The sequence below is a fragment of the Hemitrygon akajei genome, chromosome 4 (genome assembly GCF_048418815.1).
Source record: "Hemitrygon akajei chromosome 4, sHemAka1.3, whole genome shotgun sequence".
Taxonomy (NCBI): domain Eukaryota; kingdom Metazoa; phylum Chordata; class Chondrichthyes; order Myliobatiformes; family Dasyatidae; genus Hemitrygon; species Hemitrygon akajei.
In genome coordinates, this window is record NC_133127.1 from 81,460,386 (window position 1) to 81,474,577 (window position 14,192).

At 42.5% G+C, this 14,192-nt stretch overlaps 1 protein-coding gene across 1 annotated transcript in view; it reads left to right on the forward strand.

The window, feature by feature from the left end:
• Positions 1 to 4,852: 4,852 nt before the first annotated feature.
• The window catches only part of mmaa (metabolism of cobalamin associated A), a 55,261-nt gene continuing 45,921 nt past the window's right edge, over positions 4,853 to 14,192 (forward strand). Inside the window, exons 1-2 of the mRNA XM_073042944.1 lie at positions 4,853 to 5,309; positions 13,038 to 13,160. Coding sequence (XP_072899045.1) covers positions 4,895 to 5,309; positions 13,038 to 13,160 — 538 coding nt within the window. The 5' untranslated portion in view covers positions 4,853 to 4,894. The remainder of the gene's footprint in view (positions 5,310 to 13,037; positions 13,161 to 14,192) is intronic.

Genomic DNA, 14,192 nt, shown 5'->3' on the forward strand with positions numbered 1-14,192 from the left:
AACTTGAAGGCACAGTGCAGTTTTAATGACAGGGTTTTTGACTGTGTGAGGAACAGAGTGATCTTGGGGTCCAAGTCCATTAATCCCTTAAAGCTGCCGCAGAAGTTGATAGGGTGGCAAAGAAGGCATATGGTGCGTTGGCTTCATTAGTCAGGGGGATTGAGTTTATGATCTGTAAGATAATGTTGCAGCTCTACAAAACTTTGATTAGACCACACTTGGATATTTGCTCAGTTTTGGTCATCTAATTATGGGAAGGATGTGGAAGGTTTAGAGAGCGTGCAGTGGAGATTTACCAGGATGAGAGAATGTCTGCACCCTGACATTCTCTCATCAGGTTTAGTGAATAAGTGGGGGGGGGGGGGGGTTACCGCACAGAACCAAAAGAAGCTGCAGAGGGTTGTAAGCTTAGTTAGCTCTATCTTGGTACTAGTCTACAAAGTACCCAGGACATCTTCAGGGAGCGGTGTCTCAGAACGGCAGCGTCTATTATTAAGTACCTCCAGTACCCAGGGCATGCCCTTTTCTAACTGTTAACATCAGAAAGGGAGTACAGAAGCCTGAATGCCACACCCAGCAATTCATGAACAGGTTCTTCCCCTCCGCCATCTGATTCCTTAGTGGATATTGACCCCATGAACACTACCTCACTTTTTAAATATATATTATTTCTGTTTTTGCATGATATTTTAATCTATTCAACATATGTATACTGTAGTTGATTTATGTATTTATTATTATTATTTTATTATTTTTTTCTTCTTCAATACTATGTATTGCATTGAACTGCTGCTGCTAAGTTAAATTTCACGACACATGGTGGTGATAATAATTCTGATTCTGTCTTGTGAGGAAAGGTTGAGCAAGCTCGGACTTTCCTCTTTGGAGCGACAGAGGATGAGAAGTGACTTGATAGAGGTGTGTAAGATTATGAGAGACACAGATTGAGTGGACAGCCAGCACATTTTCCCAGGGTGCCAATGACCAATACTAGAGGACATCTATCTAAGGTGAGTGGAAAAAGTTTGGGGGAGATGCCAGGTAGGTTTGTTTACAACAGAGTGATGGTACAGGCCAATACAATAGGGATATTTAATATTCTTAGACAGGCACAATGTAAGAAAAATGGAGGGTTATGGGCTGTGTTAAACTGATCATGGAGTAGGTTTATATTGGGCAGTACAACGTTGTGAGCCAGGTGGCTTGTACTGTTCTATATTCTATTCATCTGCCTGTAATGTTAACCTTTCTCTCACCATGGTTATGTCCAGACCTGGTTGCAGCATATTCTGCTAATTAGGATTACAAGATGTATAGTTTGTATACTTTTTAGTTATATCCTCTAATATATTGTGTGCAAGAGATTTATGCCACCCACAGCTTTCCCTCAAGGTCCTTTACATCAATAGCACTTAATCTGTGTCCTGCAGCATATATACTCCTGGACCTCAATGTGCTTGTCAGTAATGTTATGTCATGAATACAAATCCAATAATCTGCTCTGCTATGGTTAGAAATTCCAGTGGTTTGGCATCTGCTTACAGCATTCTCGTTCACTTGCACTCTTCAAACACGCTAGGTCCTGCACTCCCTGTGAGAACAATGGAGTCCCAACTCCTGCACTCCCTTAGAATTTAACTGTGTTCACTGGAAAATATATTTTACTAACAGAAACCAAAAAATGGATTAAAAGTGTTGGGATATGGAATAACATCCAACAGTCTGGGTAATTTGCCAATCTGGCAGCAACTAAGTTCCTAAGTGTGCCAGATTAACAATTTTACTGTAGTTTCTTCTTGGTAATTCCTCCTAAAAGACCAGAAAGCTTTAAATGGACCAAGGCATCTTTTGCTGGTTTAAAACTTCAAGCAATTGATCTGTTTGGATAACAGGAATTATGTATAATTTAGCTGTGAGAAACAAACCACTAGAATACCAGTTCATTTACCCCTGGAATGTCAATGGGCTACATCAGAGCCTGTAGTGGCAATATGGTTTTCCCTTTATATAACTGGCTCCCAGAATTATTGAGGACTTATAATGTTTGGTCCTCCCATGTGACTGGAGAGAAACGCAGGTCAGAAGTTTCTCACCCCTCAATGATCTTATTACTGAATGTTCCTGGATTGCTGGAACGAGGTCATAGGTGATAAAGCTTCTAGCAGCGTGCCAAGGAAACTTATTTTTGCTTAAAGTAATTCTACCCTACTCCCAAATTAGTATGAAAATACATGTACTGTATAATGGACCGTGGTTTAACATACAGTGTTTCTGGGTGTTTTGGGCACCAGATTAGTTGCACTTCAGCTGGGTTTCAAATTTTCAAAGTAAATTTATTGTCAAAATATGTTTACTGTATGTCACCATATACTACGACATTCATTGTGTGAGCAGTTAACAGGAAAATAAAGAAATATAATAGAAATCATGAAAAAGCTGTACACAAAGACTGACAGACAAACAAGCTACCAATGTGCATGAGAAACCAAATCATGCAAATAATTTAAAAAATGTAAATAATACTGAGAACATGAGTTGTAGAGTCCTTGAAAGTGAGTCTTGGTGTGTCTGTGCATAGACAACAGATCAAATCGTAGAACTATTTACAAGGACATTGCTAGGACTTGAGAAACTGAGTTACAGAGAAAGGTTGAATAGGTTAGGACTTTATTGCCTGAAGCGTAGAAGAATGAGGGGAGATTCGATAGAGGTATATAAAATTATGATGGGTATAGACAGAGTGAATGCAAACAGGCTTTGTCTACTGACGTTAGGGGAAGAAAAAAACCAGAGACATGGGTTAAGGGTGAAGGGGAAAAAGTTTAAAGGGAATATTGGGGGTGGGGGCTTCTTCACACAGAGAGTGGTGGGAGTGTGGAATGAGCTGCCAGATGAAGTGGTAAATGCGGACTCACTTGTAATATTTAAGAAAAACTTGGACAGCTACATGGATGAGAGGTGTATGAGGGATATGGTCCAGGTGCAGGTCAGTGGGACTAGGCAGAAAAATGGTTCGGCACAGCCAAGAAGGGCCAAAAGGCCTGTTTCTGTGCTGTAATGTTCTATGGTTCTAACTAAGGGTGGGAGGTGGTCATTGCTCTAAAAGATTTGATTTATACATTACACTTACCCCGCCTTTAGATTAATGTACCATAAAACTGTATATGTACAAAACATTCATTTTCCCTTTTATAAACCTATATTGCAAATAAATACACTTTCACAATAACGGTCTATAACAACTTCACAGTTCTGAAGGTACAATAATTTGGAGTCTCAAAGATCCTGCCAGGTAAAGTGACACATCACCTGTGTGAGTCTGTCGGGGTCATCTACTGTATCCAGTGCTCCCTGTGCTGCCTCCTCTACATCGGTGGAATCTGATGTAGATCAGGGGCTGTTTCATCAAGCAGCTTCACTCCATCCTTTGCGAAAGGCAGGGTTTCCTTTTCAGTTCGACTCCCCACTCTCATACCGACACTCCCCTACTGCCACAATGAGGCCAACACTTCTAAGTAGCCTCCAAGCTGATGGCTTGAACATTTATTTTCCTAACTTTTGGCAATTTCACCCCCTCTCCCTTCCTTTTCCATTCCCCATTCTGCATCTGCTCTTACCCCTTATCTTCTTACCTGCCCTTCACCTCCCTCTGGTATCCCTCCTCTTTCTTCCATGGTCCCCTGTCCTCTATCAAATTTCTTCTTCTTCAGCCCTTTACCTCTTCCACTTATCACGTTCCAGCTTCATACTTCAACCCTCACCAGGTTTCTCCTATCACCAGCCAGCTTGTACTCCTTTCCCTCCCACTATCACCTTATTCTAGCCCCTGTCCCCTTCCTTTTCAGTCCTGATGAAGGGTCAACCCAAAACGTCGACTGTTTATTCTCTTCCACAGATAGTATCTGACCTGCTGAGTTCTTTCAGCATTTTGTATATGTGTGTGTTGCTCAAGATTTCCAGCATCTGTAGAACCTTGTGTTTATCAGTTTTTCCCTTTGGCTGTATAGTCTGATTTGCTGACAGGCTGCATCCCTGTCTGGTATGGAGGGACTACATACTGCACAGGACTGAAAGAAGCTGTAGAAGGTTATAAATCTAGTCAGCTTCATCTTGGGCACTAGCCTACAAAGTACCCAGGACATCTTTGGGGAGCGGTATCTCAGAAAGGCAGCGTCCATTATTAAGGACCTCCAGCACCCAGGGCATGTCCTTTTCTCACTGTTACTATCAGGTAGGAGATACAGAAGCCTGAAGGTACACATTCAGTGATTCAGGAACAGCTTCTCCCCCTCTGCCATCCGATTCTTAAATGGACATTGAAGCTTTGGACACTACTTCACTTTTTTTAATATACCGTATTTCTGTTTTTGCACATTTAAAAAATCTATTCAAAATACGTAATTGATTTGCTTGTTTATTATGTTTTACTTTATTATCATTTTTCTCTCTGCTAGATTATGTATTGCATTGAACTGCTGCTAAGTTAACAAATTTCACGTCAGATGCCGGTGATAATAAACCTGATTCTAGACATTACACATACAAAAGAGTTTCAAATCAGAAACACGAGCAAGTCTGCAGATGCTGTAAATCCAAAGCAACAAATACAAAATGCTGGAGGAACACGCCAGGACAGGCAGCATCTATGGGAATGAATAAACAGTCGACGCTTATTAAAGGAGCTTGCCTGTCTTTCCCATCTAATTCTATTCTTCCACATCTAATCAAATCTGATGAAAACGTTGTCATCGTCTACCCAGCCCGACCACCGATCGTATGCGACCAGGTAGAACGGATGGTCAGCGTGTCAACGAGGCGCATGCGCGCAGTATCAGCGAGGCACTGTATGCTGGGAACCGAGCAGCGGGTTGGTCACGGCCCCGGCTGAAGGACGATGCTCCAGGCGGTGCGGCCGCGGCTGCTGCCGGGCGGCTGGCCTCGCGCCACTCGGCCGAACTGCCCGAGAGGACCCTCGCGCCAGGGCCCCGCGCAGCGGCGCGCGACCGGGCCGGAATTCGGGGTGTGGGCGCGCGGCGTCGCGCACCAGCGCCTTGGCCCGGCGCCGGACGGCCCTGCAGGCCCGGGGACGGAGCCGGGACGGATGTCCGACTGGGAGAGGAGGCTGCTTGACCGTTTGGGCCGCGGGCTGCTGAGTGGAAGCAGGTCGTGCCTGGCTGAAGGCATCACCCTGGTGGAGTCGGCTCACCGGCAGAAGAGGCACCTGGCGCAGCTGCTGCTGCAGAGAGTGCTAACCTGCCAGAAGGAACGGGAGCGGCTGAACGGCGGGAGACCGCTGGGCTTCAGACTGGGTCAGTACCGAGTGGCCTTTCGAAACGCCACCGGGTGATCAGCAATCGCGGCGTCCTCAAATGAAGCCTTATACCAAATCCCTCAAAAACCACAACACGGTGGATCTTGGAAGTCCGAAATAACAAGAAATATTTGACAATGATCTGTCATCCAAACTTGGAAGAGGTGAATTTTCAAAGGCAGTGTAAGGAGAAAAAAGAATACAAGTAGTCTGTAAAACAGGAGATATTAAACGACAAAGGGTTGATGATGTAAGGTGAAAAGAAGTAACAGTGGGTAAAGAAACAAAATATTGGTCGAGAGGTGGTGTAAATGGGAGAAGCAGAATAATTCTCAGCTTTCAGTGAGTAACAACCCATTCCTTTGGCTATTTGGGTTTTATTGTAAAAGGTATAGATACTCTGTTTGAGCCTCCTTTAGATCGTTGCTTCATAAAGAGTAGGTCTGTCCGGTCATGGGAGGATTGCCAACATCTTGATTTGGAAATCTCTAATTTGAATCTGGACCTTTCTCATTCGGAACCGTATTTTGTGTGCTCCCACATCTGAAGGACCGTTATATATTTGATCTGTGAAGTTTTAGAATGAGGGACATACACAAAATCCCCGAGGAGCTCAGCAGGTCAGGAAACATCTGTGGAGGGAAATGAAAAGTCAAGGTATAGGGCTGAGGCCCTTCATAAAGACTCAAGAAATAGTGAGATTTGAGGCCACATCTGTGGATCGGGTGCTGCGTAGGTGTATGTAGGTAGATTGTTTTGCTGAACATCTACGCTCTGTCCGCCAGAGAAAGCAGGATCTCCCAGTGGCCACACATTTTAATTACATGCCCCATTCCCATTCTGATATGTCTTTACATGGCCTCCTCTACTGTCAAGATGAAGCCACACTCAGGTTGGAGGAACAACACCTTATATACCTGCTGGGTAGCCTCCAACCTGATGGCATGAACATTGACTTCTCTAACTTCCGTTAATGCCCCTCCTCTCCTTACCCCATCCCTGATATATTTAGTTTGTTTCCCCCCCTTTTTTTTCTCTTTCTGCGCATCACTCTGCCTGTTCTCCATCTCCCTCTGGTGCTCCCCTCCCCCTTTCTTTCTCCCTAGGCCTCCCATCCCATGATCCTTTCCCTTCTTTAGCTCTGTATCCCTTTTACCAATCACCTTTCTGGCTCTCAGCTTCACCCCACCCCCTCCGGTCTTCTCCTATCATTTCACATTTTCCCCTCCTCCTCCTACTTAGAAATCTCTTGCTGTCTTTCCTTTCAGTTAGTCCTGCCGAAGGGTCTCAACCCGAAGCGTCAACAGTGCTTCTTCCTATAGATGCTGCCTGGCCTGCTGTGTTCCACCAGCATTTTTGTGTGTTGCTTGAATTTCCAGCATCTGCAGATTTTCTCGTGTTTGCCCAGTTTATTTAGCCTCTTTGGAACGGAATTACTTGTTATATAACATGCTTCTGACTCTTTTCTGCATCCTTTCCAGCTTCATGATAGCTAGGCAATGAGAATTGCACACTATACTCCAAGCATGGCTTCACCAACAACTTGTACAATTTAACAGGTTGTTCAGGATGCCCTGACCAATTAAGGCAAATGTACCAAACACATTCTTCATCCTGTGTTCACGTGTCTGCTTTCAGGGATCTATGTGCTTGTACTCCTAGCAACCTCTGTTCTACAACACTCTCCAGGTCCCTATTGTTTATTGTGCATGTCCTGCCCTGGTTTAACTTACCAAAGTAGAATACCTCACGTTTGAGCGTTAAATTTTATCTGTCATTTTTGGCCATCTCCCTCTGTTTATTTAGGTCTCATTGTGATCTTAGTTAACCCTCTTCACTGTCCTCTATACTATCACTCATCTGCAAACTTACTAACCATGCCCAAATACTGTACTTTCTTATCCAAATCAAAAGATAGCAGACCCAGTATTGATCTCTATGGCATATCACTGGTCACAGGCTTCCAATCCATGAAACAAGCATCCAAAACCACTTCGTGGATTTCTTCCACCAAGGCAATTTTATATCAAAAATCCACGATATATCAAAATTGCCTACTCATCTTGAATCCCATGTAATCTAATCTGGAGTAGACTATTATGCAGGTACCTGTCAATAGCCTTGCTGAATTGCCTTCACTTTTCAACTGAAAAACCAAATCAAATTTGAGGGGTGCACCATTTCCCACAGACAGCCACGCTGACTCTCCCTATCAGTCCTCGTCTTTCCAAGTACTGTTAGATCCTGTTCTTCGTAATCCCCTCCAGTAATTTTCCCACCACTGATATTAGGCTCACCAACATGTAGTTTGTCCTACAGCTGTTTTAAGATAGAAACACAATATTTGCCACCCTCCAGTCTTTAAGGAACTAGTCAAAGTTGTCTGGAAAGGGACATTTGCAGGAAGGACAGCAGAGCAGCAATGGCTGGGGTTTCTGTGAAAAATTAGGGAAGTGCAGGACAGATATATTCCGAAGAAGAAATTTTCAAAGGGAAGAAGGACACTACGGTGGCTGACAAGTCAGAACCAAAGTTAAAGCAAAAGAGAGGGCAACAAGGAAGCCAGAGCTAGTGGGAAGATAGAGGAATGGGAAGCTTTTAAAAACCTACAGAAGGAAACTAAGTAGGTCATTAGGAAGGAAAAGATGAATTATGAAAGGAAACTGGCGACTAATATCAAGATACTAAAAGTTTTTTTAAGTATATAAAAGTTAAAAGAGAGTTGAGCGTAGATATAGGACCAATAGAAAATGATGCTGGAGATATTGTAATGAGAGATGGAGAGATGGCAGAAGAACTGAATGCATATTTTGCATCAGTCTTCACAGTGGAAGATGTTTGCAGTATATCGGACATTCAAGAGTGTCAGAGAAGTGAAGTTTGTGCAGTGAAAATTTGGACTGAGAAGGTGCTCAGGAAGCTTAATGGTCTGAGGGTGGATAAATCTCCTGAACCTGATGGAATGCACCTTCGGATTGTGAACGAAGTAGCTGGAGGGATTGCAGAGGCATTAATGATGATCTTTCAAGAATCGATGGATTCTAGCATTGTACCAGATGACTGGAAAATTGCAAATGTTACTTCGCTATTTAAGAAGGGTGGGAGGCAGCAGAAAGGAAACCATAGACCCCCTCCCTTTTTTTCTTTCTCTGCCCATCACTCTGCCTGTTTTCCATCTCCCTCTGGTGCTCCCTTCTCCCTAGGCCTCCCGTCCCATGATCCTTTCCCTTCTCTAGCTCTGTATCCCTTTTGCCAATCACCTTTCTGACTCTCAGCTTCACCCCACCCCCTCCTGTCTTCTCCTATCATTTTGCATTTTCCCCTCCCCCTCCTACTTTCAAATCTCTTACTATCTTTCCTTTCAGTTAGTCCTGACGAAGGGTCTCGGCCCGAAAGGTCGACAGCGCTTCTCCTTATAGATGCTGCCTGGCCTGCTGCGTTCCACCAGCATTTTGTGTTTGTTGCTTGTATTTCCAGCTTCTGCAGATTTCCTTGTGTTTGCCTTTTAAACTATAGACCTGTTAGCCTGACATCAGTAGTTGGGTAGCTGTTGGAATCGATTGTTTGGGACTAGATTCCAGAGTACCTGGAGGCACATGACAAGATAGGCCACAGCCTGCATGGTTTCCTGAAAGGAAAATCCTGCCTGACAAACTACTGCAATTCTTTGAAATTACAAGCAGGATAGACAAAGGAGATGCAGTAGACCTGGTGTACTTGGATTTTCAGAAGCCTTTTGACGAGGTGCTTAGCAAGATAAGAGCCCATGGAATTACAAGGAAGTTTCTAGCATAGGTGGAGCATTGGCTGATAGGCAGAAAACAGAGAGTGGGAATAAACGGATCCTAGTCTGACTGGATGCCAGTTACCAGTGGATTTCCACATGGGTCGGTGTTGGGACCGCTGCTTTGTACGACGTATGTAAATGATTTGGACTATGGTATCAATGGATTTGTGGCTAAATTTGCAGATGATACAAAGATAGGTGGAAGAGTGGGTAGTATTGAGGAAACAGAGAGCCTGCAGAGAGACTTAGATAGTTTAGGGGAATGGGCAAAGAAGTGGCAATTGAAATGCAATGTTAGAAAGTGTATGGTCATGCACTTCGGTGGAAGAAATAAACAGGCAGACTGTTATTTAGAGAGGAGAGAATTCAAAATGCGGATATGCAAAGGGACTTGGAAGTCCTTGTGTAAGGTACTCTAAATGTCAATCTCCATGTTGAGTCGATTGTGAAGAAGGTGAATGCAATGCTGGCATTCATTTCTAGATGTATAGAATATAAGAGCAGGGATGTGATGTTGAGGCTCTGCAAAGCACTTGTGAGACCACACTTGGGAGTATTGTATGCAGTTTTGGGCTCCTTATTTTAGAAAGGATATACTGACATTGAAGAGGGTTCAGAGAAGATTCACAAGAGTGATTCCAGGAATGAAAGGGTTACCATATGAGGAACGTCTGGCAGATCTTGGGCTATATTCCCTGAAGTTCAGGAGAATGAGGGGGGATCTCATAGAAACATTTCGAATGTTAAAAGACCTGAATAGATTAGATATGGCAAGGTTATTCCCATGGTAGGGAATCTAGGACAAGTGGGCACAACTTCAGGATTGAGGGATGTCCATTTAGAAAAGAGATGCGGAGAAATTACTTTAGTCAGAGGGTGGTAAATCTGGAATTTGTTGCCATGAGCGGCTGTGGAGGCCAAGTCATTGGGTGTATTTAAGGCAGAGATAGATAGGTTCTTGATTAGCCAGGGCATCAAAAGGTATGGGGTGAAGGCAGGGGAGTGGGGCTGACTGGAAGAATTGGATCAGCCCATGATTGAATGGCAGAGCAGACTTGATGGGCCGAATGGCCTACTTCTGCACCTATATCTTATGGTCTTAATGTATTATATTAATATAAATATTAAATGCATTAATGTGCTTTAAGACTCCCAGCATCTCCTTTGTAATGTGGATATGTTACAAGACATTGTTATTCATTTCTCTTAATTCCTTAACTTACGCCCTTCTCCATGGTAAATATAAATGAGAATAGTCATTTAGAATCTCAGCCAATCTTCCTTAGCTCCACTCATAGATGACAACATTGATCCTTTAAGAGTACTCATTCTCTTCCTTGTTATCCTTTTGCTTTTAATGTACTTGTAAAATCTCTTGTTTCTCACTTCCTTGTCTGCAAGAACCATCTCTTGTTGTTTCATCCTCCTGTTATCCCTCTTGTGTACTCCTACATCTCTTGTACGAAGGATTTTCTAGATCCCAGTTGCCTCTGTCATATGCTTCCTTTTTCCTGAGTAGAGTTTCAATATCCCTCTTCAATGAGAGTTCCCTACTCTGCCAGCCTTGCCCTTTATTCTAACAGAACTCTCTCTACTTCACTTTTAAAAGCCTCCCATTTTCCAGGCATCCCTTCACCTTAAAATATCCATTGCAGATTCCTAACTAATGCCTTCAAAACTTACCATGCCCCAATTTAGGACTTTAGGATCAGTCCCATCCTTCATAAGAATTTAAAAACTAATGGAATTGTGCTTACTGATCCCAAAATGCTCCCCGCTGATATTTCAGTCACTTACCCTGCCCTATTTCCCAATAGCACATCTAGTGTTCCCCCTTCTCTTAAACTGTCTACATATATTTTGAGGAAACTTTCCTCAGAATTCTGCCCCAATCAATCCTTTTGCACTATGGCAGCCCGGTCAATATGAGGGAAGTTGAAATCACTTAATCTTGCAACCCTCTTATTCTAACAGCTATCTGCAATCTCTAATTCCTACAGACTGTTGAAGGGACAATAATGCAATTCCATCAAAGTGATCATCCCCTTTCCCCCCCAAGATATCATACATGTATAGACACACTACAGAATGTTTTTCCTTGTCTATCCTCCCACTTACCTTCCTTGCCCTCCTCATTCTTGATCATCCCCATCCCTGAATTTCCCATCCTTTATTTAGTTTGATTTCATTTCATCTCATCCCCATTCTCTGCTTGCTGCCTAACCTCCTCCTGCCATCCTCAGTCCCCCACCCTCCAACTTTTACTCATCATCATTCTAACACCCTGCTGTTAAGCATAATTCTTATCCTGATTTTTGTACCCATCCCCTTCCCCACCCTCCACAAACCCCCCCCACCGATCTTTCCTCTGGTCTCTTACATTTTCTCATCTCTCCCATGCATCTTCTCTCCATCTTTGAATGGTATTCTCTTAGCAAGGGGTTAAAATTTTGGGTGGCTAATAGTCATGGAGTTGGACAGCACAGAAACAGTCCCTTCGACCCTCTATGACCTTTGTGGTCCATCTACAATTATCCCATTTGCCTGCATTGGGTCCATATCCTTTTATGTCTTGCCTATTCATATTTATTTATTTAGTGATACAGTGTGGAGTAGCAAGTCCTACTGGCTCTTTGAGCCACACCTCCCCAGCAACCCCTGACAAACCTGATTAATCCTAACCCAATCACGAGATCATTTTACAATGATCAGTTAACCTACCCGGTACGTCTTTGGTCTGTGGGAGGAAACCCATGCATTCCACGAGGAGGACATACAGAGACTTCTTACAGAACAGTGGCAGAATTGAACTCTGGAACGCCCTGAGCTGTAATAGTGTCCGGTACCTAAATGGCTCTTAAAGGTAGCGATTGTAACCGATTCCATCATCTCTGAGAGTGTGTTCCAGGTTTAAACCACAGTTCAAAAACAAATCTTTTGCTAAAATACATTTTAAAACTTCGTTCATCTTAATCTATGCCATCTGTTTTTGATGCCCATATTTTTGATAGTGGCAACCTTAGATTGGTGACTTGGCAGAGTCATGGTCCTTAAGGTCACTGTTGTAGCAAGAGTGTAGTGAGGCCAAAAGAAGGGAGGAGTGCTGGAGGCACCCAGATTACTAGTTCGGTAATGTACCTGCATCATTCTTTGCCTCTATAAATTTGACAACCACTGATTTGGTGATTAATTTACATGTGCTATTAGTCCAAGGAAACCTAAAGTACAGAAGATATTAACTAGTAGTCCACCCTATCAATCTCTTGCAGTTTTTGAGTGTAGATCTGTAGATTGCAAATCAATATTATAACGTGTATTTTATGTATTGAAACAGAAGGATTATGAAAGGTATCACACTGAAGTGAGATTTGAAAGAGTAATGTTCAGGGCAGTGGCATAGCTTGTAGAGCTCCTGTGTCACAGCACCAGTAATCTGAATTCAATCCTGACCACAGGTCCTGCCTGCATGGAGCTCGCAAATTCTCCACATTACTACATCTGTTTACTCTGGGTGTTCCAGTTACTTCTCACGTGGTGTGGTAGGTTAATTGGTCATGTAAAATGACCTAGTGTTGCATGAGTGCTAGAATCTGGGGACAGTGTGTGTCGGTGAGAATGTGGGGAGAGTAGAAATTGGAGCAAGACAGGATTGGTACCAAATTGGTTGTTGTTGGCCATACTAGATTTAGTAGGCTGAAAGGCTTGTTTCTATGCTGTATCTCTGTGACTACAACAGTGATAATACCTTGGCTATTAAGGGCTTCTGATTAGACTTCGCCAAGCCTATTTCAAAGCAGTAACTTGCATTCAATCATTTTATTCCACACCCTTTCCAATAAAATGTTTTTGTTCAATGTTACTGGATTATTTGGAGGAGAATTCAAAGATCTGAAAACTATTCTAACCTATGATGACTTAATGTACTGATTTGCTCTTCAGGACTGACTGGCCCGCCGGGAGCTGGGAAATCCACATTTATTGAAAAATTTGGGACAGTGTTGACAGAAAAAGGACATAAAGTTGCTGTACTAGCTGTTGATCCATCTTCTAAAACTTCTGGAGGTATGTAGAGTTGCACATAGTAGGATACCTTTAAGGCTGTTCAAGATCATACATTTTTCCCTCCTACACTCAGCCAGCTCAAAGTTCCACAATCTATATTTTTTGATATTTTAACTGCAAGCTGGAAATTCTTATCTGAATTTCAGAAGAAAATGAAGAAAATATTAAATTAGTAATATTATGTAATTACCCTGTTTTGACAGATCTTTAGTATTTTTCTTTAAAATATACCTGTACATAAGTTTTTGTTGTATTAGTAATCAGGATATTTAATGACATTAATGCTTCAAGGTTGCTATTTATGTACAACTTATTTAGTTGTTTCAAGAATTAGATTTGAGGTTATTTACAATACTTTTGTTTAATCATTAAGTAATTGAATATATTTTTAAAATATCAATTTTTTTCCTCTCCTCCCTGTATGTTCCTGCAAGTCCTTAAGTATTTCAGAGATGACCGTGCACAAGTATCTTAAAACCATAATCTGATAATCTTGCAGTTGTCCTGAGATGTGGGCTGTTTGTCAATACTCATGCTTCCATAGGTAAAAGTGGCTCAAAGCTTGACTTTGTTCATAGTGTCTGGAAGCAATCTTGTCATAAAGGCAAAGAATAATACATTACGGAAGCAGGCCTTTCGGTCCAACTGGTCCGTGCTGACCACAGCTAGTTCCTATTTCCCGCATTAGGACTCTAACCCTCCAAGCCTGTCTCCTTCATATTCAAATACCTCTTAAATGTTGCAGGTGTACCTGCCTCAACCACTTCCACCTTAATTCTCCTACACTTCATTAAGTAAAGATTTAGTTTGTTTCCCTATAACTCAAACCCTCTAGTTCAAGTAGCATCCTTCTAAATCTGATCTTGCACACACTCAACTTGATATTTCTTATAGGAATATGACCTAAACTGTACACAATCCTCTAAATACAGTCTCATCAATAACATGTATAACAACAACATAATGTCCCTACTCCTAAATTGATGCCCTGACTGATAAATACCTTTTTTTAACCACTCATGCTTTTGCACT